General features: G+C 43.4%; 1 protein-coding gene across 1 annotated transcript in view; it reads left to right on the top strand.

Annotated features, from left to right (window-relative positions):
• sult1st6 (sulfotransferase family 1, cytosolic sulfotransferase 6) overlaps nucleotides 1-25,293 on the top strand; it is a 59,656-nt gene that overhangs the window by 10,593 nt on the left and 23,770 nt on the right. Inside the window, exons 2-6 of the mRNA XM_079851083.1 lie at nucleotides 20,618-20,746; nucleotides 20,874-20,971; nucleotides 21,187-21,313; nucleotides 21,571-21,665; nucleotides 21,806-21,986. Of these exons, the coding sequence (XP_079707209.1) occupies nucleotides 20,618-20,746; nucleotides 20,874-20,971; nucleotides 21,187-21,313; nucleotides 21,571-21,665; nucleotides 21,806-21,986 (630 nt within the window). The remainder of the gene's footprint in view (nucleotides 1-20,617; nucleotides 20,747-20,873; nucleotides 20,972-21,186; nucleotides 21,314-21,570; nucleotides 21,666-21,805; nucleotides 21,987-25,293) is intronic.

The following is a 25,293-nucleotide window of genomic DNA, read 5'->3' as shown; positions in this document are numbered from 1 at the left end:
GGGTTGAATTGACATAGATCAGCAATGAGATCCATCCCATCCCTGTATCCATCAGTGGCTTTACACAGAGAATGTTGATCACTTCTGTTCCTACTTACCCATACAGTGAGACTATTGGATAACACTGGGAAAGTGTGCCTATTCCAATGGAAAGGGACGCTACAGAGGCAACATCCTGCCTGTAGGGAGGTAACCTGGAGTTACACATGTGGACTGACTAACCCAAGGATTTGGGGCGATGACGGTGTGACCGAGGACAGAGGCGATGCCGACGGGAAGGAGGAACCTGCTGCATATAAAGGGGTGGAGGGACGGATTGCAGCGAATGGCCCGTAAATCTGTGGCGGAAGTGGTGTGACGACTGATCAAGGGGGAAACGGTGGGATGAGGGAACCCTGAGAAGCCACTAGGCTGAGGGTCTCTCGTGGAGCCAAAGCTGGGAGGAGCCAATACGGAGCCGACAGGTCGACGGGCCGAGATGGAGCAAAGGGATCCGAGACCGGAGGCGGAGCCGCAGGATCCTCTTAAACAGGTGCTGCTGGTGGTTGCATGACCCCAGAGACGGCGCAGGGCTGTAAACGTCCAGTAGCGATGGGGCAGGAGGACTGGATGAGCGTGGTGGTGGTGCTAATGCAACCAAACTTGAGAGGATGACTGTAATCATGACGCATTCCACACAGGTTAGCGCAAAGAATAAATCCCAATTCATATTGTTGTCTTTACACAGTCGTAAGTCTGTACAGGCAGATGAATCACAGTTCACTATTCATAATAAAGATGATTCAGATACTGGATGGGATAGGAGGGTGGGAGTTGACAAGTCCTCATCGAAGTCTATCAGCCAGTCCTCCGCTTCTGTTTCCTCGGCCGCTGGTGTCATGGGCTCACACCCCTGGTCAGATCCACAGTGGGGCTCCACTTCCAGGGTGATGGTAAGCTCTGTCCTCTTGTCTCACGTGACTTCTCCTTAGTCGTTGGTGTAGAAGTTTGCTTTGGGTCTGGCTGTTCTCTGGATTGTCTCCAAACACCCAATGACGGCTTCTCTCCAGTTTAGTCCTTTGGTGTTTGGGAGGTCAATGGGATGATAATAGTTTTCCCCGATCCAGAAAAGGGACTTCAGAGTCTCGTCATCGTAAGGGCAGGTGAGTGCAAGACGACAAAATCTTTCGGTGAAAACAAAAAAGTTCTGGCTCTCACGAGCCACAGCAACGAATTGCACTGCGTAGTCCATTTTTGGTGCGGCCATTTGTCACAGGGTGTTTGCAGGTGAACAGACAAAGACAGGAGAAGAAGGTTCCAAACAACAGGTTCCAGCACTATCTGCACAAGGACACGTGACAAATGAAAACAAACTGAAAGTCCACGAGAACAGAAACTAACAGAACATAACAGTGACAGTATCCTCGTGACAACTGATGAATTAATGATATTAAGAAGAGGATCTATGACCTCTGGGAACATCTCTTTCAGTAGCTTAGTCAGTATAGGGTGTAACATACATGTTGTTGATTTAGATGATTTAACAATTTTAGGCAAGGCAAGGCAAGGCAAGTTTATTTATATAGCACGTTTCATACACAATGGTAATTCAAAGTGCTTTACATAGAATAAATTAAAATAATCAAAAGAAATAAGAATAATTAAAACAGTTTAGAATAAAAAAAAAAAAATACAGTACAAATAGTCAGACGAACAGTGGCACAGTGCTCATTCAGTAAATGCATAGCTAAACGGATTGTTTTGAGTCTGTATTTGAATGTGACTACTGTAGGAGCACATCTGGGGCCGTATTCACAAAGCAATTTATCTTACCACTAGGAGTACTCCTTAATCGCACTAAAAGATTTTAGCTAGGAGTTTTCTCTTAAAAGTTATTCACAACACCTTTCAGACCTACTCTTAGTAAAGAAAAATGACAACTCCTAAACTAAGAGTGAGTCTTCGTTGCTATGGATGACGTCATTACTCATGCACGAGCTTGACTGAAGTGACCACCTTGATTGGCTGATGATTGTAACGCGGGAATGATTCCAAACACCTCCCCTACGATGATGAGTGACAGGTCTGAGAATGCGTGCGCTACACAAGTAGTGCGAAGGACGGAAGATGATGAATAACTGAATAAATAGCCTAAATGAATAAAGAGCAAGGCAAAACAAATAGCCTAGTAGCCTAATGAAACATATGGATTGATGCAATATCTTTGCAACATTATTGAATTAATCTGTCACTATATGCCTCTGCCTACGTTTGCAAAGAGAAGAACATTTTAATTTGATTCACAATGATACGTTACAATTAGTTTACATGCAATGAGTAGCCTAGTTTTGGTTGTTGTTGGTGGCATTATTGCATCCCTAGTTATGCCTACAATGCAAAATTGTTCCCTCGCGATTGGAAGCTCCTGTTGCCGCCGCATACGCATTTCAAAACATCGCAACGTGAAATGCCACAAAAAGCGGTTTGTGAATAGGTCTTAGTGAGTTAGGAGTCCTCTCGACTTCTTTTAAGCTGTCCCAGACTTAGGTGCTACTTTTAGGGCTAAAATGCTTCGTGAATTACTCTTAGTGAAAAAAATTAGGAGTCCTAAATTTAGGAGTGACACGCCCATTATTTTTAGGAGTTGCTCCTAAATTCGCCAGTTAGGAGCAACTTTTAGCCTTAAAATTCTTTGTGAATACGGCCCCTGATCTCTTCTGGAGGGTGGTTCCTGCTGCTGCTGGCATAATAGCTAAAAGCAGACTCACCATGCTTAGAAACCTTGGTATTTCTAGCTGATGTGATCCTAATGATCTGAGTGATCTGTTGGGTTTACATTAAGTGAGCATATCTGCAACATATTGAGGTCCTAGGCCATTGAATGATTTATATACCAGTAATAATACTTTAAAATCAATCCTAAATGTAACTGGCAGCCAGTGTAAAGACCTGAGGACTGGTGTGATATGTTCATATTTTCTGGTTCTGCTCAGAATCCAGGCAGCAGCGTTCTGTAGTAGCTGCAATTGTCTTATGGTCTTTTTGGGAAGGCCAGTGAGGAGTCCATTACAATAATCCACCCTGCTGGTGATGAAAGCATGCACAAGTTTCTCTAAGTCTTGACTGGAAACAAGGCATCTAATTCTTGCAATATTTTTCAGATGATAGTATGCTGATTTAGTTATTGCTTTGACATGACTACTGAAACTAAGGTCTGACTCTAGAGTCACACCAAGATTCCTGACTTGATTTTTAGTTGTTTGACCCCTAGAGTGAAGGTATGCATTCACCTTGAGAACTTCATCTTTGTTTCCAAATGCATTGACTTTTCAATGATGCAATGAGTTTTGTCTTTGTTTAACTGAAGAAAGTTTTGGCACATCCAACTGTTTACTTCATCAATGCACTGGCACAGGGAGTCAATGGGGCTGTAATCGTTAGGCGATAGGGTTAAGTAGAGCTGTGTGTCATCTGCATACCTGTGGTAAGCAATTTGGTTCCTTCTCATTATTTGGCTCAGTGGGAGTATATACAGGTTGAATAGGAGTGGGGCTAGAATTGAGCCTTGTGGGACTCCGCATGGATGTCCACTCAGACTTATGGTCTCCAATACTCACATAATAACCTCTCCCTCCTAAGTATGACCTGAACCATTTTAGGACTATCCCAGAAAGCCCGACCCAGTTTTCCAGCCTGTCAAGAAGTATGTTATGATCGACAGTGTCAAATGCAGCACTGAGGTCAAGTAGTACCAGCACTGATAATTTTCCTGTATCATTATTTAAGCGAATATCGTTTATTATCTTTATGAGCTCTGTGCTGTGATGCGGTCGGAAACCAAGTATCCATTCGAGCTTAAGAATTTGTTCAGCTGATTGAAGACAACTTTTTCAATGATCTTGCCAATGAAAGGAAGATTTGAGATTGGTCTATAGTTGCTTAATATGGTCTTATCCAGATTGCTCTTTTTCAGGAGGGGCTTAACAACTGCAGTTTTCAGGGAGTTTGGAAAACTCCCAGAGAGAAATGAGGAGTTTAACACTTCTAGGAGATCTGCTTCTAAACAGGGTGTGGGTCCTGGCGTTGTGGCAGAGGCCTAAGAGCTCTCACAGGAGGAGGGGGAGGGCGAGCTGGGCCCGCAGGCTTTGGTGGTTGCGGGGCCTGACGTTTTTTGGTTGATATCTGGGGGCTCGCAGCAAAAGAGTGGGATAGTTTGGTTCCAGCATACACCAGTTCTTCCATTTTCTCTGAGAAACACGGAAGTGGGGATGCTGGAGAGAGGGATAACGTGTCTGGTGAGAGGGGCTAATGCTCTGGTGTTATCGAAGGCTGTAATATGCTGTCCTGACTGCTCTTTGTGAATATCATTCTTCCCCACATGAATGATAAGTCGATTTGCAGTCTTATGTTTCAACAGAATGTTCTGAAGTTCCCTGTTTACATCAGAAATTGTTGCTTGTGGAAGGCAGCACGTAGTTGTATCCCTGCTGCTAATGTTTCTGATTATGGAGTCACCCACTATCAGAGTCCTGTGCTCGGCTGCGCTCTGAGCTGAGTGCCGCTGTCTGCTCGACCTTGAGCGCCAGTTAGCATCTGAGTTAGTTACTGGCAGGGCCGGATTAACCATACGGGCAACTGGGCAATTGCCCAGGGGCCCAAGACCTCTAAAGGGCCCAAGGCAGCAAGGACACGAGCAAAATACTGTATCTGGTAATCTCCCGCTTTATTAAACAAACTGTCAACACGGGCTGCACAGAGAGACGCTGCGCTCAGCTGCCTATGACTTTGAACGTGAGTTGAGAGCGGTTGAGAGTCTCATGCGGACTGACCAATGAAGAGAGGGCCTCAAGTTAAGACCCTCTCCTCATTGGTCAGTCCGCATGAGGTGGGTCAAATGTTACGCCGAGCGGGTTACGTGACGTCAGGCGTTGCTACAACAGAAAAAAAAATCAGACATGGAGAAGCTAAGTGGGAGCGCGAAGCGGAAATTAAAAAAGGAAAAGGACATCAGAAACGCAGAAAATTTAAAGTATATACCTAAAATAGGTACTTTCTTCACTCCTGTTAATGTTGCCGACAGTTCTGTTAAGTCAGCTTCCGTCAACGACGAGGACAACTCAGCTAGCCAGGACTTTTCTACACCGCCAGCTTACGTTTACAGCCCGGAGAGCGAAGAGCCAGCAGCAACTTCAAGCAACAACCCAGAGGCGGCGAGTCTGATCGTAGAGGGAAGCGGTGATGGCGGGTCTCCAGTGTCACCGCCGGCGCCACCTGAGCCGCTTGTCGAGTCTGGGAGCAGCCCCTGCATCTCAACGCCTCTACTCCCTGGGGATCCTGCACTGTGGGGGGCCGTTACGGAGCGGCTCCGGGAAGAAGCGATTTACCGAGGGCCTGCAGCTTTCCAGAACCGGGCCACCAAGTATCCTGCATCGGTAAGGGAGTCCGGACTTGGAAGTAGGACACGCTCCCTCACCAACGATTTGCTTCACTGCCGGCTCCCAAACAATCAAATTGTGCCAAGGGAATGGCTTATTTACTCGCCATCAACTGGATCAGTTTATTGTTATGCCTGCAAACTTCTGTCATCCCAAAAGCATGCATTTAGCATCGGATTCTGTGATTGGAAACATCCAGAGAGGGTTAGTGATCACGAAAAGAGTGCAGAACATAGACAAAACATGCTGTCTTTATTGTACAGATCTAAATATGCATGCAGAGTGGACGCTTCTCTTGCCCGACAGTGTGAGTCAGAACAGCAGTACTGGAAAGAAGTCCTCAGACGTGTGGTGGCTGTTGTTAAATTTTTGGGAGCGAGAGGACTGCCATTTCGAGGCGACAACGAACTGCTGGGCTCTGCGCACAATGGGAACTATCTGGGACTACTTGAATTGATAGCGGAGTTTGACCCCTTTTTAAAGGAGCATCTCGAGAAACATGGCAATAAGGGTAGAGGTAAGCCATCTTACTTGTCATCAACTGTGTGCGAAGAATTTATTTCTTTAATGGGTGAAAAAACTAAGCAAGTGATTGCAGAGGAAATCAAACATGCAAAATTTTTCTCTGTAATCGTTGATTCAACACCAGATTGAAGATCAGCTGACATTTGTTTTTCGTTTTGTCAGTGCAGATGGCAGAGTAGTGGAAAGATTCCTCGGGTTTGAGCCCATCCACAGCCACACAGGTGTCAGCCTAGCTGAATCTGTGATTGAAATGGTGCGTCGCTTGGGGTTAGACTTGTCAAACTGTCGTGGCCAAAGTTACGATAATGCTAGCAACATGGCTGGCAAATACAGCGGGCTCCAGGCGCACTTGAAAAAACAAAACCCGTTAATTCATTATACACCGTGTGCTGCCCATTCTTTGAACCTCGTAGGTGTTAACTGCGTTGATAATTGCTGTGAGGAGGTTAACTCTTTTTTTGAACTGCTGCAGTCTATGTATAGATTTTGTAGTGCATCAACACATCGCTGGAATACAGTTTTCAATAACAGCGAACATAACATTAAATACACTTTTAAATCCCTCAGCACCACCCGATGGAATTGCAGAGCAGACTCCACAAAAGCTCTCAAAGAAAATTACGGGGCAATTAGAGATATATTAGCCAAAATAGCTTTAGACTGTGATGAGAAAACACAAACTAAACTCGAAGCTGCTGCATTGGTCGCAAAACTTGATAAACTGGAGACGGTAATAATGACTATGCTGTGGGACCGGGTACTGCATAGATTTAAGGCAACAAGTGACCAACTCCAAAAAAGTGATATGGATTTAGCTACTGCTCTTGGCCTTTTGCGCTCACTGCTTTCATATGTTGGCACTCTACGAGAACAGTTTTCAGAGCTCGAAGAATCAGCACGCGCGGTCAGTGTAACACAAAACTACCAGTTTGACACTAAACGTGTGAGAAAGAGAAAGAGATTTGCAGATGAGTCTGCTGATGACAGCAAAGTAGATTTTAATGACAGCAGTCAGAAATTTAAAGTTGAAACATATTACGTCATCATTGACAGACTTTGTTCATGCCTATCCAAGCGCATAGAAGCCTACACACATGTGTGTGACCTCTTTGGGGTTTTATTTGAGAGGGACTGTGATGATTGTGATGTGCATGTAAGAGCTGCTAAGCTGAGCTCCACTTATCCAACAGATCTGGATAGTTCCTTGTCAGATGAACTTATTCAGTTCAAGCACTTTGTGCAGCATGAGACTTCACCTGTACAGCTGCTGCAAGCTCTTGACAGACATGGACTTAAGACAACATTTCCCAATGTTTATGTTGCACTAAGACTGTTTTTAACCTTACCTGTGTCTAACTGTGAGGGCGAGAGGTCATTTTCTGTTTTGAAACGGGTTAAAAATGAGCTGAGGACCACAATGTCGCAGACACGGCTCTCTGCACTTTCTCTCTTAGCCATTGAACATGAACTTGTAAGTGGCCTTGATTATGAAGATATTATACATCAGTTTGCACAGTCAAAGTCCAGAAAAAAGCCAGTATAAGATGCCAAATGAAAGCAAACATGCACTTCCTCATTATTTAGGATTAGAATTGTGTGTTTTGCCAGGTTTTGAAGTATTTATTTTTATCTTGTCTTCTAGAGAGAAATTGTGTCACAGACACGGCTCTGCACTTTCTATTTTAGCTATTGGACATGAACTTCTTAGTGGCCTTGATTTTGAAGATGTTATACACCAGTTTGCACAGTCAAAGTCCAGAAAAAAGCCATTGTAAGATGTGTTTGCCAAATGAAGGCATTTCAAATTCAAACATGCACTTCCTCATTATTTAGGACTAAAATTGTGTGTTTTGCCAGATTATGTAGCATTTATTTCTGTCTTGTCTTCTTCAGAGAAATTGACAGATTTCTAAATGTTTATGTAGCACTAAAACGTTTAACTGGTTAATTGTGCTGTGATATGTTGTTGTTCTATTTTAAAACAAGTTAAAATGAGCTTAGGATAAAAATGTTTATGAGCAGATAATAGTGATACTGCATTTTATTTTTTTATTTTTTCTTGAGGTGCCAGCTTTATTAAAATGCTGTAAATTGTTGTGGAGGGATCTGGCAGATTTCAAATTGTTTGTGTTGGACTAATAACTTGATTGCCTTGTTGAATTCTGAGGAGACAGGGTCACCCTGACAGGGTGATTTCTGCTTAAAATGAGCTGAGGACCAAAATGTTTCTTGATGTGTTGTCTGTGGTCTTCTGTTATAGCTCTATCAATTCAATACATTTCTATTGGGAATAAATGTTGTTAAATAAACGATGGTTTGAACGTGGTTGCTTATTTATTCATTTTTGTGAAAATGGAGGATATTTCCCTCCCTCTCAGTGTAGTGGGTCAATTTTACCAGATTATACAGATGCTGATGTGTTTTGTTTTCATAGCATCATCTGTGAGTGAATGTCTTTGATAGGGGACATAGTAGTGCATTTGTAGTTCTATGAGCATTTAAATATTTGTAAATCTGATGACAGTTAGAATTTGAAGTATTGAGTATATTTACTGTATATTACAGTAATATATTCTGTATATGACTATATTATGGTGATCTTGGGGTCGTGATGATGGGGCCCTTGAATATTGTTGCCCAGGGTACAACAAAGTGTTAATCTGGCCCTGGTTACTGGCTGATTCGATTTTTGTTTGATCACATTCATCACGTTTGGGGATTCCTTATCTACATTCATTAATACTTCAAATCTGTTCTCAAGATGTATAGGCAGTGGTAGGAAACCAGTGTTTGCAATCCTTGTCAGAGCCATATCTGGGTTAGAGGATGCTACTGCGGCAATATGTAATGCTCGTGACAATCTGATGTCTTGAGTGCCTTTGGGTCTCGCTCCCTGTTTGTGCCATCGATTTGTATGTCGATCAGTTACGGCTTGTTTCTCTACACTCAGTATGGCCTGTCGAGGAGCACTAGATTCATGGGACTCATGGATATAAGCTGAGCCATGACGAAGCTCTGTTATGTGTTCCGTCTGGTTTGGTGGTCCCGCAAGTAACTTTGTTTCAAGAACTGCAATCCCTTGTAAAAGTCTGTGGCAGTTTGTGCAGCAAGTAGATTCTTGAACCAGAAGAGGCATTTTCTCTCTTATCCTTTTGAATGTAGGCAGTAGTGTTTTACCTTCCCCGGAATGTAAGCTTATGGCTTACAGTGGGAAGCTGGTTGGACAAAATAATTCTGCTTTTTTGTAGTAATCCAAGCTTTGTCGTTTGAGCACTGTTCTGATTTGCTGAAGATAAAATTAGGTGATAAAAGGAGATAAAATATAAAAATATAAAAGCGATAGAGCAAAGCGGGGAGCAGTAAGCAAGAGCGTCGCTGTAGCTGTACAGTAGCTGAGCAGGAAGTAGACCTTTATAGAATTTTAGACAATTCTTCCTCTCCTATAGCAATGAATGAATGGATTTTTTCCTCACTACAACCACAATCCACTATATGATGCGATTCTGTAGTAGACGGTAGCATAGTTATAATTTTCTCTCTAATATTATCAATCTTGCAAGTAAAGAAGTTCATAAAGTCATTACTTGCTGTGCTGTTTGGAAACTTCTGGGGTTGAAGCTTTATTTCTTGGTCATTTAGCCACTATATCAAATAAATACCTAGGGTTCTATTTGTTTTCTTCAAAGAGGGTCGAAAAATATTCGCCATTTTTAAGCCTTTCTGTATGCAATAGTGCTGTCTTTCCACGAAATGCGAAAAAAAAAATAGTTTTCTTCCAACTGAGCTCCATTTTTCTGCTCTCTTGAGGGTCTGAGTGGGGTCTGTGTGTGTGATGCAAGACTTACCTGGCTCCACGGTTCCCGTGAGGGAATGGCAGGAGACGCGTGAGAAGGCGCCGCATCCTTGAATCACAGACTCCTACTACTGGCGATTAAAGAGGGGACTGAAAGTGGCAAGGCATAGTGTCGTTCACTGTCAACCGCATGCCCTCTTGGGAGCGAAAAAAAACAAAAAAAACTCAACAAATGATTCTCCAACCTGCCCTCCTCTGCGGGAAAGAGCGGTACGCCCAATGTCTCCTGAAGAGCAGCTCCAACCAGCTCTGGGATCAGCATGTCTCAGAGCGTATTCGACACTAACGCATGTTCACGCAGAAAAACTAAATATAGAGGTCGTGATTAAAGCATTCATTGGCATTTGGGGCAGTTCACACAGAACGTGTTTTTCCATTCCACTTCGCTACTTTTCCATTGTTTTCCTGTGTAAACGGGCTAGACGGACATGTTTAACCATTGTGCTCGTGTTTTTGCAGCACCTCACGGATGACACAGCATTCTAAAAATGCGGTGCTCAAGTTAAAATAAGTACAACTTCTACAGAAGTTTAGAAGACCTTACGTTTTTTCCCCATTCCACTGCCTGCGTCTTGCATTTTAGCTTTGAACGTTTTTGCTTTCCGTTTGAACCGGCTCTAACTTCTGAGCGGCAAACTACATTCGAGTATCATAAGGTAAGATGCAGATTTGTGTGCTGCCACCATGTAGTGAAATGTGCAGTGTTGTTTTTAACATTTATTTAATCATGAGTTCTGAACGTTCTCACATAACTCTGTCCTTGTTTATTTGTATGGTGATCTGTAAGTGTTGTTAGAGATGTATTAGGATTTTGTTTAAAATCAAAACACAGCACCGCACCGCAATGTCAAGCACCGTCCCCAGCACCCCCCTGATAAAAACATTTCCCGCGGCTATGCTCATGCTGAACAAAAACTCTGTCCTTTTGAGCAGTGTTGAGTAGATTCTGACTAAACTTAAGCACATCTGATTGGCCATTGTGTTCACACGCTCAACAGATATGTCTGTGATTGGACACAAAGCTCAAAACTGCAACAACACATTGTAAATAGACACCTTTGATGCTCTTCACAGAGCGCTATACTCACCATGACTCATGGGTGCATTTTAAAGCAGCTAGCTATAAGCGGGTAGCGGTACTGCAGAACAGTTGGTATCATCTCAATAAATTATCAAATTAATCTTTGGGGGGACAAAGATTCATTTTGGTGATGGCCAAAATATTTTCAGTGCAGGAAAACCCCTGATACAGCGTACAAAAATGGTTATATCAAACAGTTGCAAATTTAAGGTGCTATATATGTCACCATAATGTTCAGTTTAGTTTCATTATGATGGACTTTTAGTTTGTTTTCATTCTAATCATGTGCTCCTTTGTTCAGTTTTCCTGCTCCTCATTATTAGTTCATTTGTGTTATTTGTGTTCTATTACTCATCCTCGTTTGTGTTTGCTATATAAGTTGGTCCCTCACATTCATTCTCTGTTCGGTCTACATTGCTTTAGTGTGTGTTGCCCAGCCGTTTGTTTATTCATTGTATCTTCGTCATTAAAACTTTTTGTTGGAAGTGAATCTTTATCCTCTTCTGCCTTCTTGCAACCACCTGTGAAAGTATGTATATACTGTATACTTACCAGAGATGGGGGACTCGAGTCAATGACTTGACTCGAGTCAGACTTAAGTCGCAAATTTTAGGACTTGAGACTTGCTTGACAAATATTAATAAAAGACTTGACTTGACTTTGACTTGATATTCATGACTTGAGACTTGACTCGGACTTGAGGTAAATGACTCGAAATAACTTGTCTTTTTAAAAATAAATATCTGTATTTGAACGCACGCAACAATCACGTGACGCAGCAGGAACGCCCGCTGTGTGAACAAAAGCCGCGTGTCGTAGTGATGACGCTGAAGCGCGGGATCGTTCGCCAGCTGTGAAACGGTATGTAATGCGCAAGTTTATGATCGAATCAGAGAGGAAAAAAGATGCACAATGGTTTCTCGAGAGAGAAATCGCAGCTCATAAGCAAACTTAAGACGCTGCTGAGACAATAAAGTCACATCGATGTCATGTGTCTTTACGGGATTTTTACGGGTTGTGTGTAAACGGACTCTCTTATTCCGGAAAATCACTGGCAGTGTGAATGAACCTAAATCAAACTAACCCGAGTCAAATCTCGGGTCACTTTATCCGTGTATATTCCGGAATCTCTGTGTGAAAGGGGCTTAAGGTCACACACCCTGACGAAGGCATTAGCCGCAACGCATAGGTGTGCAAGTAGCTACTTGTCACCTGATTTTAAAATATTAAAGCCATGATGAAATAAAGGCTTTCTATATATTTCTAATAATATTCGAATGCCTTGGATTAATGATTTTTTTTATGATCTGAATAATCCCTTACATACAAAAGCACAGCGAAAAACAAAACATTTCTTGAAAATTAAAATCGTGTTAAAATATGTTAAAATATGCCATATTCCAGTTTTTCTTGCCTGCATACATCCCTTTGTACTGTCTAGTTATATGCTACCAATATAGTCTGCTATCCCAGGGTTGACTTGAATGTTAAAAGAAATATAAAAAAAAATTAACTGTAATTTAATAATAATTAATAACACATTGGTACAGAGTCTACCGTTCTCTGGGATTTGTTTTCATGATAATCGAATGTAAAGAGTTGTATCTCTAAAAACTGATTAGCTTATAACGCTAGTATATAGGGCATAGAGTAAGTAAAAAGAAATCGTTCGTTAATACCACTAACAAGCACCCTCATTATGCTACCGTGTTAGTGTGGGGCTATTTTGAGCCTTGTTAGTGGTATTAACTAGCGATTTCTTTTTACTTACTCTATGCCCCATATACTAGCGTTATAAGCTAATCAGTTTTTAGAGATAAAACTCTTTACATTCGATTATCATGAGAACAAATCCCAGAGAACGGTCGACTCTGTTCCCATGTGTTATTACACCCCAGGTTCATTTTGCGCTGGAGTTGTCCTTTAATAGCATAATAGCATGTGTACAGTGTCTAATAATTGGATAGTTTTGGGGGATGCACATAAAAGATTGTAAAAAGACACCTACACACAAAGAAAAAAAAACATACAGACTATCGAACCAAACCATGCATACACAAATAAACAACACAAAAATTCAAACTTGCAAGCACAACCATGCACACATGCAAACAAATAATACAGTCTTCACTCATACACACGCACACACATTCACTCACAAATATTAATGAATCAATCACACTCAATCAAATCACCTCTCTCTCTCTCTCTCTCTCTCTCTCTCTCTCTCTCTTTCACACACACACACACACACACACACACACACACACACTCACACACACACACACACTCACACACACACACACACACACACTCACACACACACACACACTCACACACACACACACACACACACACACACACACACACAGAAAGTCAAACACAACCATGGACATGCAAACAATACACCTTTCACTCATACACATGCACACACATATTCACAAATATTAATAAATCACTCACTCACACAGATTAATAATGTACAATAGTCAACCCACCTGATTGACAGGTTTAAGTTTTGTGTCAATTCAATTATTACTGTTTTTTTCTTGTTATTATTTTGTTAAAAAGGAAAGATCTAACTTGTTGTTAAGGATGTGTTCATGTTCCATAAAGGGGATGCCAGTTTGAAGAATGCCATTTGGTGGCATAGGAACCATTATACTTGAATTGTGAATTGTTTAATATCTTTTAATGGTCTACTGCAATGTTTAAGGCATATTTATTTTTCATGCTTTAATGTTGGCCTAATTTCAGTTACATTTACATTTTAGGCTATCTAGTTTGAAATTTTATTTCTTTTTTAGATTTTTAACCACTCAGCTGTATGTGTAAATGCATATTTAAAAAAATGTTGCAAATAAAACCATAGTCCACAACTTATGTAGTTTTAACTTATTTTAATATATAAATTCTGTGAAATCATCAAACGTTTGTATGACTTGCCGTGACTTGTGACCCAAGCTACGACTTGACTTGACTTGCTTGACATAAAGCAGTGACTTGACTTGACTTGACTTGCTTTTCACAAAATTGACTTGGACTTGCTTGAGACTTGAAGGTTAAGACTTGAGACTTACTTGTGACTTGCACATGTGTGACTTACTCCCACCTCTGATACTTACTGTAGTAATTACAATACACTTACACTTAATATTCAACAATATTATTGATCTGCCTGCATTGACACCATTATATGAGAACTGAACTGACCTGGACGATGACATCACTGTTTGTTTCAGAGCAGCTATATATTGTAACGGAACGGCTGCCTCTCCCTTGTCATCAGCGGCACCCCGTCCCTTAACTCGCCACCCTTCGCCAGGTTCCCGACTGGAGTGGGTGTGAATGTGATTGGAGAGGAGGGGCGCTTAAGAGGAGAATTGGCAGCATGAGTCGCCAGACCCGCGGTCCGGAATGGAGAATCATACGTGACGCCTCTGACAGGAGGATTCCGGGCCGCTATTCCCCTCAGTTGTAGGGGCCTACAGAGGACAAGCAGCTATGCTCAAGCCGCCGCCGAAGAGGGAGAGAAGCGCGCGCGACCGCCGGACACCGCCCACTTACCTGGACCCATCCCATCTTTCACGATTCCCTGGAACGATGAGGACATTTTGTTTTAACACTTTATTTCCCTATTTTATTTTTGGACATTTTATGTTTATTTACTTTAATAAATGCCCCTCCGAGGCTTGACACCACTCCCACTGTGTCTCGTTTGCAATAAGCAATTAGCTTATTTTGTTTTAAATACCTATAACTATTGTGGTTCCCTTTGAGAATGGTCACTTCGTATTGCGTAGCTATACGCAGTGGGGGAAACTCCTTTTCCTCAAAATTCTGAAGCCTAAAATGTAAAACACATTTTGCAGCTGCACAGCTAGCACAGTGAGTGTCTGGCTCACTCATTGGCTGTGCTGTGGTAACTGCACATCCAATGGCGCGGGCGCCTCTAACGTGTGCACCAATGAGCCAGCATCACGCCATTACACGTCAGAGCCCGCCAAGGGGGCGTGGTCCGAGCCTATATTAGCCCCCGAAACAGCCATTATAACAGATTCATCTCCTTCAGCGACACACTTTACGTCTCTGAGTCTTCACCGTCGAATCAAGCATAGAGCGCGCAGTTCTACAGCGGACTACGCTGTATCCTTTGCATTATTTTTGCTAATTGCTACTGTGTGTTCGTCCGCCGCGTTCACACAGCTTAAGGAGCGTGAGCGTTGTTACAAACGCCTCGCTCTACATGCACCACGTGCGGATGCCATCTGCACGAGGCCGACGGACACACGAAGTGCTTCCCATGCCAGGGAACCCCCCATGCTGAAGCTGAGACTGCTCTCTCTGCGAGAGTATGCCTGTTCTATGACTGCGCATGTGGCTAGCTCTCTGCAAGATGGCGATGCCGCTTCTCCTGCTCTTCCTTTTCCCGGAGGAAAAAGAAGCGCCACAGCCCAAAAGAATGGAGGTGAGCGAGCTCACGCCGGCCAAGTCCCCGCGTGTCTCATTCTCCCCATCTCAGTCTCATTCGCCGGTCCTCTTCACTCAGGCAGACCTGGGCCCCTGGGACCTCGTCTCATTTGGCGGATCGGCTTATTTACATATGCTCTCGCGGCTAGCTCTCCTTTGGGACGGCAAACCGCCTCTCGCCCTCCCCCCATTTCTTCCCTCGTCGAGCCTCGATGGAAGAAGCGCGCGGGTAGATGTTCGCGCGGCTAGCTCTCTTTATGACACAAGAGAGCCCTCCGTTTTGCACGTCACACAGAAGCGTGTTTTCTCTGAAAATGTTCTCTCTCATGCACTTGCCCGCTTCCTTCCCTCATTGAGCAGCGACGGAAGAAGCGCGCAGTCAGATGTGCACGCGGCTATCTCTCTTTACAACACAAGAGAGTTACCGCTCCCTTCCGTTCTGTTCATCATGCAGAACCTTCTCCGTGATCAGACACAACAGCGTGGTTTTCATGCCTGGAATCAACCACGCTGAAACTGTTCTCTCTCACTGCAAGAACAAGCCTCAGTGGCTCAGTGGTAGATTCTAAGACTTTCATGTCAGAGACCCGAGTTCGAATCTCAGCTCCGCTGAATCTTTTCACCAAAGCAAACAAGCTCCCTGCCTGACTCACTCTCTTTGGCAATGTACGAAAAAAGGGTTGGTCGGGCTCAACGTTTGATCCCGCCCCCCATCTCAACCCAGCATGAGTGCAATTGGACGAAGCATGGCCAGCTAGTCATAGAGCCAGAGCGTATTTAGGCCACACCCACACCGGGGGGGGGGGGGAACAATCCAACCGTCTCCATTGACTTTGCATTGCGAGAGGCTGCCTCCTTGTCATTTCTGACTTATAACAAAAAACAAAACAATGTCAAAAAGTTGCTATGTGACAAGGTGTACAGCAAACAAGCTAAAAAAAACAGAAATAAGTTTTTATAATCTGTCAACCCCAAAAAACAAGCATTTAAGGACACAAAAGTGGATACAGGCAATTGAAACAGAGCGCAAGGTGTCATATTACTCTGAGAACTACGTCCACTGGAGCAGGGAACATAATCGGCGACAGTATAGCTTAGCTTACCAAAATAATATATAAAACTGACATATGGATATTTGACTTACCAGTGACAAAATGTTTACTGCATTTTTTAGTGCATACTGAGTGTCAGGATCCCAATTTACCCATTCGTTCCAGCCTGTACTCACTTTTGTGTCCTTAAACGCTCGTTTTTTGGGGTCGACAGATTATAAAAACTTATTTCTGTTTTTTTTAGCTTGTTTGCTGTACACCTTGTCACACAGCAGCTTTTAGGCATTTTTCTGTCTTTTGTTATAAGTCATAAATGACAAGGAGGCAGCCTCTCGCAATGCAAAGTCAACAGAGATGGTTGGATTGTTTTCCCCCCCGGTGGGCGTGGTCTTCAGATTATGACATGTTGCGCTCTGTCTCTATGTTAAATAACGATTCTAACAGAGCTGTAGCTGCAGTCTAGGGGCTCGCTGTAAACCGTGCACCACTGCAAACTATCGCTGTTCTCACAGCAGCTCAAGCAGAGTGAGAAATAAATGTTCCCCCACAGCCCCTGCTCACAGGTGGCTGGGAACGTTCTCAAATCAGTCATTAGGCCATGTACAAGCGCGCGCCACTCATACTGCACACTATCACTGCAGTCATTGTGCCCGCTACGAAGCGTGCGCCACCACAGATCACAGTCACTGCTCCAACAACAGCTCTATAGAGCAAGATATGAGTCATCACGAATCAGTCCGAGCCCGTCATGAGACACGCTCCACTGAAATAATAAATAAATAAATAAAATAAAATGAAACGACTCGACACACATTCTCCAGCTGCCTGAGCTAACAGGGAGCTGCGAGTCGCATGCTCCCTGTTAGCTCAGGCGGCTGGAGAATTGTTTACTGTAGAAAACAGGCCCGCTGCACTGCGCACGCCTCTTTAGGACAAGGTCCTAAACACAATCACTGAGGCCAGGGCCCCTTCTACTAGGCGCCTGTATGCTTTGAAGTGGTCAGTGTTCTCCAGCTGGTGCTTGGACAAACACTTTGAACCCATGTCATGCGAGGTACCAGTGGTGCTCTCCTTCCTACAGGAGCTGCTGGACGCGGACAGGACCCCGTCCACGCTCAAAGTATATGTGGCAGCCATTGCAGCTTATCATGCTCCGGTGGCTGGCCAATCGTTAGGAAGAAATGACTTGGTAGTACGGTTTCTGAAGGGAGCCAGGAGGATTAACCCCTCCAGATCTCCGTCTGTGCCATCATGGGACCTCTCCACGGTCCTTCGGGCCCTGAAGGGTCCACCATTTGAACCGCTCCAGTTGGTTGATCTCAAACTACTCTCGCTGTAGACTGCTCTCCTGCTGGCACTGGCATCTATCAAGCGAGTGGGAGATCTGCAGGCGCTCTCTGTGAGCCCCTCCTCTTTGGAGTTTGGTGTCGGTGACTCGAAGGTCATCCTCAAACCCAGACACGGTTATGTGCCTAAAGTGCTTTCAACGCCGTTTAGAGCACAGGTTATCACATTGTTAGCTCTTCCCCCTTCCACGGAGGTTGGGGAGGCTAATCTACTCTGTCCTGTCAGAGCAATGAGAATATATCTGGAGCGTTCTGCGTCGTTTAAGACATTCAGAACAGCTCTTTGTCTGCTTTGGTGGTCGATCCAAGGATCTAACCCTGTCACGAAGCAAAGGCTATCCAGATGGATAGTAGATGCCATTTCTTTGGCATATACCTCAGTGGGTCAGGCTTGCCCTATTGATTCTAGAGCTCATTCGACTAGAGGTATGGCCTCGTCTTGGGCTTGGTCTTATGGGTTTCCTTTTCAGGATATTTGTGCGGCGGCTGGCTGGTCCTCGCCTTCTACATTTATGAAATTCTATAATATGGAGGTACCTTCCCTGCAGGCAAAGGTCCTTTCTGTATGATTTAGACCTGACAGGTGTCTGGTTTTATCTACATGTTATGTCAATGTCATAAGCACACATTCATTTCATTATAAAACCCGCCTCTGGCCGGTTGTGATATCCCTTATACATAAAAGACCCGACAGTGTCCGGTCTTACTGGTGTATTAGGTTGAGTATGGATGTATGGGCATTACATATATATATATATATATATATATTATCAGGCCCGACGGTGTCCGGTCTTTTTCAATATATATTGGGTTCTGGCTTGTTTCTGTGGGCTCAGAGTTCTCAATCCGCAGTAGCAACCAGTTACTTAGTGCAGTGTTTTACATGGCGTCCCCACTGCGTATAGCTGCGTGATATGAAGTGACCATTCTCAAAGGGAACGTACTCGGTTACTGTCTTAACCTCGGTTCCCTGAGAGTTAGGGAACGAGTATTGCGTAGCCAGCCACACTGAGTAACATGGCAGTATGTCGCTTCAGTCGATGTAACCTGCTATAATGGCTGTTTCGGGGGCTAATATTGGCTCGGGCCACGCCCCCTTGGCGGGCTCTGACATGTAATGTAAAGTGATGCTAGCTCATTGGTGCACATGTCAGAGGCGCCCGCGCCATTGGGTGTGCAGTTGCCACAGCACAGCCAATGAATGAGCCAGACACTCACTGTGCTAGCTGTGCAGCTGCAAAATGCGTTTTACATTTTAGGCTTCAGAATTTTGAGGAAAAGGACATTCCCCCACTATAGTTACACAATACTCGTTCCCTAACTATCAGGGAACCAAGGTTACGATAGTAACCGAGTACGTTTTCCACCATGTTTCTCACTGATATACCCCTAACTTGCAAACTCAGGGCTTAAAGAAAATCGATTTTGTTGTTTATGTTAACTAAATTTATGTTTAATGTTTGCCTCCTTCTTCCCTGAACTTGAAATTTGTTACAGTTATGTTTGATCACTTAAAGGGATCCCTTAAAGGGATTCACCCAAAAATGAAAATTTGTCATCATTTACTCATTCTCATGTTGTTTCAAACCTGTATTAGTTTCTTTCTTCTGTTGAACACAAAAGAAGCTATTTTAAAGAATGTTGGTAACCACACAGTTGATGGCACCCATTGACTTCCATAGCATTTTTTTCCTACTATGGACCAGAAGAACGTTCCTGGGTACATATAGAAGACATTCTAGATCCCAATCTACTCACCTCTTTCCTCATACCTCACATCCAGATCGTCCAGCCCCCCCTTCTGAGGCCGGCCGCCTCATTGTCAAGGTCCTCGGCCCTCTTGAGCGGGCCGTGGAGAGGGGTGGGGGGGTACTGTCATGGATACACCAGGTTCCACCGTCACTCCCTCACAACGATCACTGCCACCTGAGTACTAATCACCTGCACCTGTCACTCATCAGCCATGGACTACTTAAACACAAACCTCAGTCACATTCATTGTCTGTTCTCCCAAGCGGATACAAGACTGACCCCGGATTTCCACCAACTGCGGAACGGCTGCGGATCGGCTCCGCTGCGTGTCGGCTCCGTGCTCCGCTGTCCTTCAATACCCACCAGGTCCGGATTTGTTGCGGAACGGCTGAGGCCATAACTAACAGCTGAAGTCACGAGGACCCACGAGATCTCGTGAATTCACATATGATCGCACGATATAAGTGCTGAATTGCTGCGGAGCTCTCCGGCATCCGGCAAAAATAGAAGCTCTGCGTATCTGCTCCGGAGGGCTGCGGATCGCCGGAGTTGGAACGCAGCCGTTCCGCAGTCAGTGAAAATACACACATTGACTTTAATGGAAACCTATTGACTCCGCCGCCGTTCCGGAGCGGATCCGCAGCCGTTCCGCAGTTGGTGGAAATCAGGGGTAACGCTCTATGCTCTACTTAACTGTGGACGATTTATCTAAGAAGATTCCAATTTCTACTCCAGCGTTGCACAATCCTCCACTCTATCGTCTCCCTCCTTCATCTCCGTGCACTTCCCGTCTCTGTGGATTCTCTCCTACCAGCGGCAACTGAGGTGTGTGCATACCATCCATTCCCTTCGTTCATTCCCCACTCAGCTATATTCAAGAAAAGACTGTTACTTTCAGCCTCCATATCATCATCGCTCAGTGCTCTGTTTGATTCTGATACCTGTCTGTTTTGACTCCCTCTGCTGCATCAATTAACTTGTGTATAACTGTTCTCCCGTCGTGCTCTCTGAGTCTGCATATTATTACAGTCATCTTGTGGCCCACAGAAATTTGCTGAGGCCCCCTTGTGAGCTCCAGCTCCCTGGTTGAGAACAACTTGTCTAATGTTTGTCTCTGTGTTGAGGCACAACCTGGACTCAAGAGATAGTGGATCTTCTGCTGCACAATGGAGATGCTGAGGTGTGCAAGAGAGCGCCGACAGCTGTCCGTATTCCATTTCTGGAAATTTGCGCTCCTCCACCTATACCATCAGGTACACATTTCTGTGCATGCTTCATCTATACTTATCACAAGGTTTTTGTTATATGACGAATGTGTCAGTGCACCTGTGTCTACACCACTCATGTCTTGAACATATTTATCTTTTATGCTTCATATAGGGCTTGACTTACTTAGACAGATGAAACCACCGAGAGTAATCAAAACTCACTTGCCCATTCAACTAGTGCCTAAAGGATTCTGGGAAAATAAATGCAAGGTAATAATGTAATTAGAATAATAAAGTATACTTTTGATCATTTCAAATACAAGGTCAAATTTGGGTCTAGTTTCATTCTTCCTATCCAAAGCAAAAGATAACAAAATGACCTGTCTCTAGAGTGTACTGCAATAGGCACTCAGCAATATAATGTGAAAACCCCTTGATCTACCTCTGACCACAGAGTACCACAAATCCTGCCTGCTTTTCCCCAGGTCATCTATATGGCTCGAAATGCTAAGGATAACCTTGTAAGCTACTTCCACTTTGATCGTATGAATCTTACCCAGCCAGAGCCAGGACCTTGGGATGGATACATTCACAAGTTCATGAGGGGGCAATGTGAGACAAAACTATTTATTTAAATAAATAATTCACCCAAAAATTAATATCCTGTCATCATCCAATCCTCTTCATTTTTTTCCATACCTGTGACTTTTTGTTTTCTGCAAACAACAATAAAGAAAATATTTTGACAAATGTTTCAACCATTTCAACTGACAGTGTTCCATTTTTGTGGTGAACTATCCCTTTACAATCATGTAGAATGTAATATAATCTAGAATCTTTGGTTACTCTGTACTCTAATGTTTTTACAGTAGGTTGGGGCTCTTGGTATGACCATGTCAAAGGTTACTGGAAGGAATGCAAGGAAAAGAATATTCTCTACATGCTCTATGAGGACATGAAGGAGGTATAGTTTTAGTCCAGCATATCCTTTCAAGTCCTGTCATTTTGCTAAAATCTGATTTATCTTTTATTTTATATCCCTTTTTTTTATTTTTTTTTATTGACTCTCTTGTATCTATGTTTTTCTCTTTTCCTCTCACCAAGAATCCTCTTAGGGAGATTAAGAGAGTCATGCACTATCTGGACCTGTCTGTTTCGGAGGATGTCATAGAAAGGATTGTGCAGTTGACATCCTTCCAAGTCATGAAAGACAATCCAATGGCTAACTACTCCTACATCCCAAAACCCGTGTTTGATCATTCTATTTCTGCCTTCATGAGAAAAGGTTAATATAAAACAATACTAGAAATTCCTTAGTATTAGGGGTGTGACAATGCACTTAGCTCATGAGACGAGATGATAAATGATATTGCATTCACCAGAACGAGATGAGACAATATTTTAACGCTATTTTTAAAGAAATCTTCAATGATGAAAGAAATGAAATTTAAAATTGTTTTTTATTTGACTGAAAGTCACAAAATGCAAAACAATGCAGGTGCATTTTGAAATGTTTGAACTAATCTTCAGTTCTACTTTCTGAGTATGAATTATAATATGCTGTAAAAGACAAAACAATATAATGCACGCACTGTAAAAGGTTTTGCTACAAACTCAACTCCGTCATGCTGATATCGCGAGACAGCTTTTCACCTCTCGAGATCTCATCACACCCCTACTTATTAGATGATATCTATTCTTAGTTATATATTCTTATTTTAGTTTACATGTTTTTAGTTATAGAATGAGGAGCAAGACCTAATATTGCCCAAAAAATAAGACTGATGTACCCCCTTAATGGCTACCTGAGAAAGTTAGATACTGATATAGCCAATGCAGAGTTATTTTTAGACTGTAAGGAAAACACATGAGTATCCTGCTCATATGGCTGTTTAGCAAATACAGGGATATGACATACTGATTTGATGTAAAATTATTTTTCTTGTAGATTAGCTAAGACAAGTAGTCCATTGCAGCATAAAGAACAATTAGCCTACAGCAAGATAAACATTTTAACAATTTTACAGTTTTAATTTACTGTTGCAATCCAAATAGTTTTCTATGTTAGCTTACATATTTAGCTAAAAAGTTAACGCGTCTTCCTGTGTTTAATGTTCTTTGTAGTTTGTTGTGGACAACAGTATAGAAGCTAAGAGAAATCCAGCAACACTTGTGTTGAAGAGAACTTAGATTATTCATAAAAAAAAATACTGATGTGTTACGGCTTGAGAGCCTTCCTCAGGGTATAGAACAGACAATACATGAACATTTTAAAAACATTTCTATATTAAAGGAGTAGTTCACTTTAAAATGAAAATTATCCCATGATTTACTCACCCTCAAGCCATCCTAGGTGGATGACTTTCTTCTTTCAGATGAATACAATCGGAGTTATATTAAAAAATATCCTGGCTCTTCCAAGTATTATAATGGCAGTGGATTGCAACTCACAGGTTGAAGCTCAAAAATGTGCATCCAACCTTCCGGACAAACGAACATACACAGTCTACTTGCCCCTAATGTGCAACTAATGAAATATATGACGTCAGAAGCGTAGTGCGTCATGGCGTAGCGTAAATATCAGCAGTACGTCGCATTACTTGCATAAGTTGCGCTCTACACTTAAAGGGATACTTCAGGATTTAGCATTAAGCTTTGTATCAGTAGAAAACCTGTAGTATTTTCGAATTACCATGCTTTCCCCCCTCATATCCCCCTGATATGAGAGATTTATGTATTTGTTGTCTGGAAATCGTCATTTTGCGTCATCGGAGGATTTTTTGGCCAGAGGCTAAAGACTACAGCCAGTAGGAGGAGCTGTTCCGCATGTTTTCAACCCACCCATAGAGGGTGGGATCTCACTCACAGAATGTACAAGCAGTGTCAGCCATCTTTATTTCAGGGATTAAAGTTCTCCGTCGCTACGACGGATTTCCGTTAATTGCAGCAAGTCTATGACGGATTTCCGTCAATTGCAGGGTTCCAGTCTGTCCTTAATGTCTTAAATTCACTTTTCATAATTTTAAGGCCGTAAATAGGCTTTAATTTCTCAAATAGTGTAATAAATGTCTTCATTTTAGTTTGAATAGGTCTTAAATTAAGGAAAGACGAAGTGTATTCACCCTGCTGAGGGGGATGTGATCAAAGCCTGGAGTGGAGCAAAAGCACGTTCCTCTCTCCACTCTAAGCATTCTGTAATCACTCCGCTTATGGTCCACTCCGGGTTTTCAATTACAGCTCACGGAGAGTGCATGTCAGGCTACAGCTGAGCGCTGAGGTAGATATTTCAGTTACCATAGACACACTTATAATGCAGGTAGGGCGATATATCGATATATTTTTGAAATGCGATATGGAATTAAACCATATCGCATATATCGATATAGTTAAAATTTGCGCTGTGATCCTTGCTCCCCGCGCCGCCTCTCCTCCTATTCCACTCTGCGTGCGTGTTTAGAGCATGTTATGAGAGGCGAATCATGACTAACGTTACTTAAGAAAACGATACTCGGTTACTCACGTAACCTCGGTTCTCTCTAGAGAGGGAACGAGTATTGCGTAAGGAACTTACGCTACGGGAAAAGTCATCTTTTCTCGAGATACTGAAGCCAAAAAATTATCCTTAATTTTCATAATTTGTCAACGCAGTGCAGCAGGCAGCACAGCAGAGCTAGAGCGGGCAATACTGCGTGCTCATTGGCTGCCGCGCGGCAACTGCTTAAGCCTACCAGTGAGCCCCGCGTGACGTCACGCCCAATCAGGGTGCGCGCGCCCTCGCGCGTCACAACCCGCCAGAAGGGGCGGCGTCAGAGAGTATAAAAACAGGGCTCGGAGGCTTAATTCTCTGGTTTCTGTCGAATGAAGCAACATGAGCTCGAGGCGCAAGCACGGCAGGGAACGCAATACTCGTTCCCTCTCTAGAGAGAACCGATGTTACGTGAGTAACCGAGTATCGTTCTCTTACGAGAGGTTCTCTCGTATTGCGTAAGGAACTTACGCTACGGGAACCCTTTGTCAACGCCGTGCGCGCCATGCATCCACACACAACTCCAGGGGGAGGGGACCCGGGGAGTGAAGAGTGGGGAGAGAGGTGGCCAGCAATGCGGGCCAACACATGTACATAAGCACCCGTAGGGAGAAACAGAGCGGCGCAGCCGGTCTGTATATAAAAGCTTTCCCTGAAAGTGCGGCTCGACCAGAAGAGTCAAATCTAATATCCAGCCTGCGAAGAGCAGGGCATGAACATGATTTTAGACTGCAAGAAGTTTAGCCTGCAGGGCGGGAACTTCCAGGTTATAAAACCTAACAAATGTAGACGGGGAGGCCCAGCCTGCTGCCGTACAAATGTCATAAATGGAAATCCCACTGGACCATGCCCACGATGAGGCAACGCCTCTGGTGGAATGAGCCCGTATGCCCAGAGGGCACTGCAGGTCTTTGGACGCGTATGCTGTCGCAATAGCGTCCACTATCCATCTGGATAGCGTCTGTTTCGAGGCGGCGAGACCCTTGGTGTGCCCACCAAACGAAACAAAGAGCTGCTCTGAGAGCCTGAAGGCTGCAGAGCGCATAATATAAAGCCTTAACGCCCT

Source organism: Squalius cephalus (genome assembly GCF_949319135.1).
Source record: "Squalius cephalus genome assembly, chromosome: 19".
In the NCBI taxonomy this organism is placed as follows: domain Eukaryota; kingdom Metazoa; phylum Chordata; class Actinopteri; order Cypriniformes; family Leuciscidae; genus Squalius; species Squalius cephalus.
This window is presented reverse-complemented; position numbering and strand designations above follow the sequence as displayed.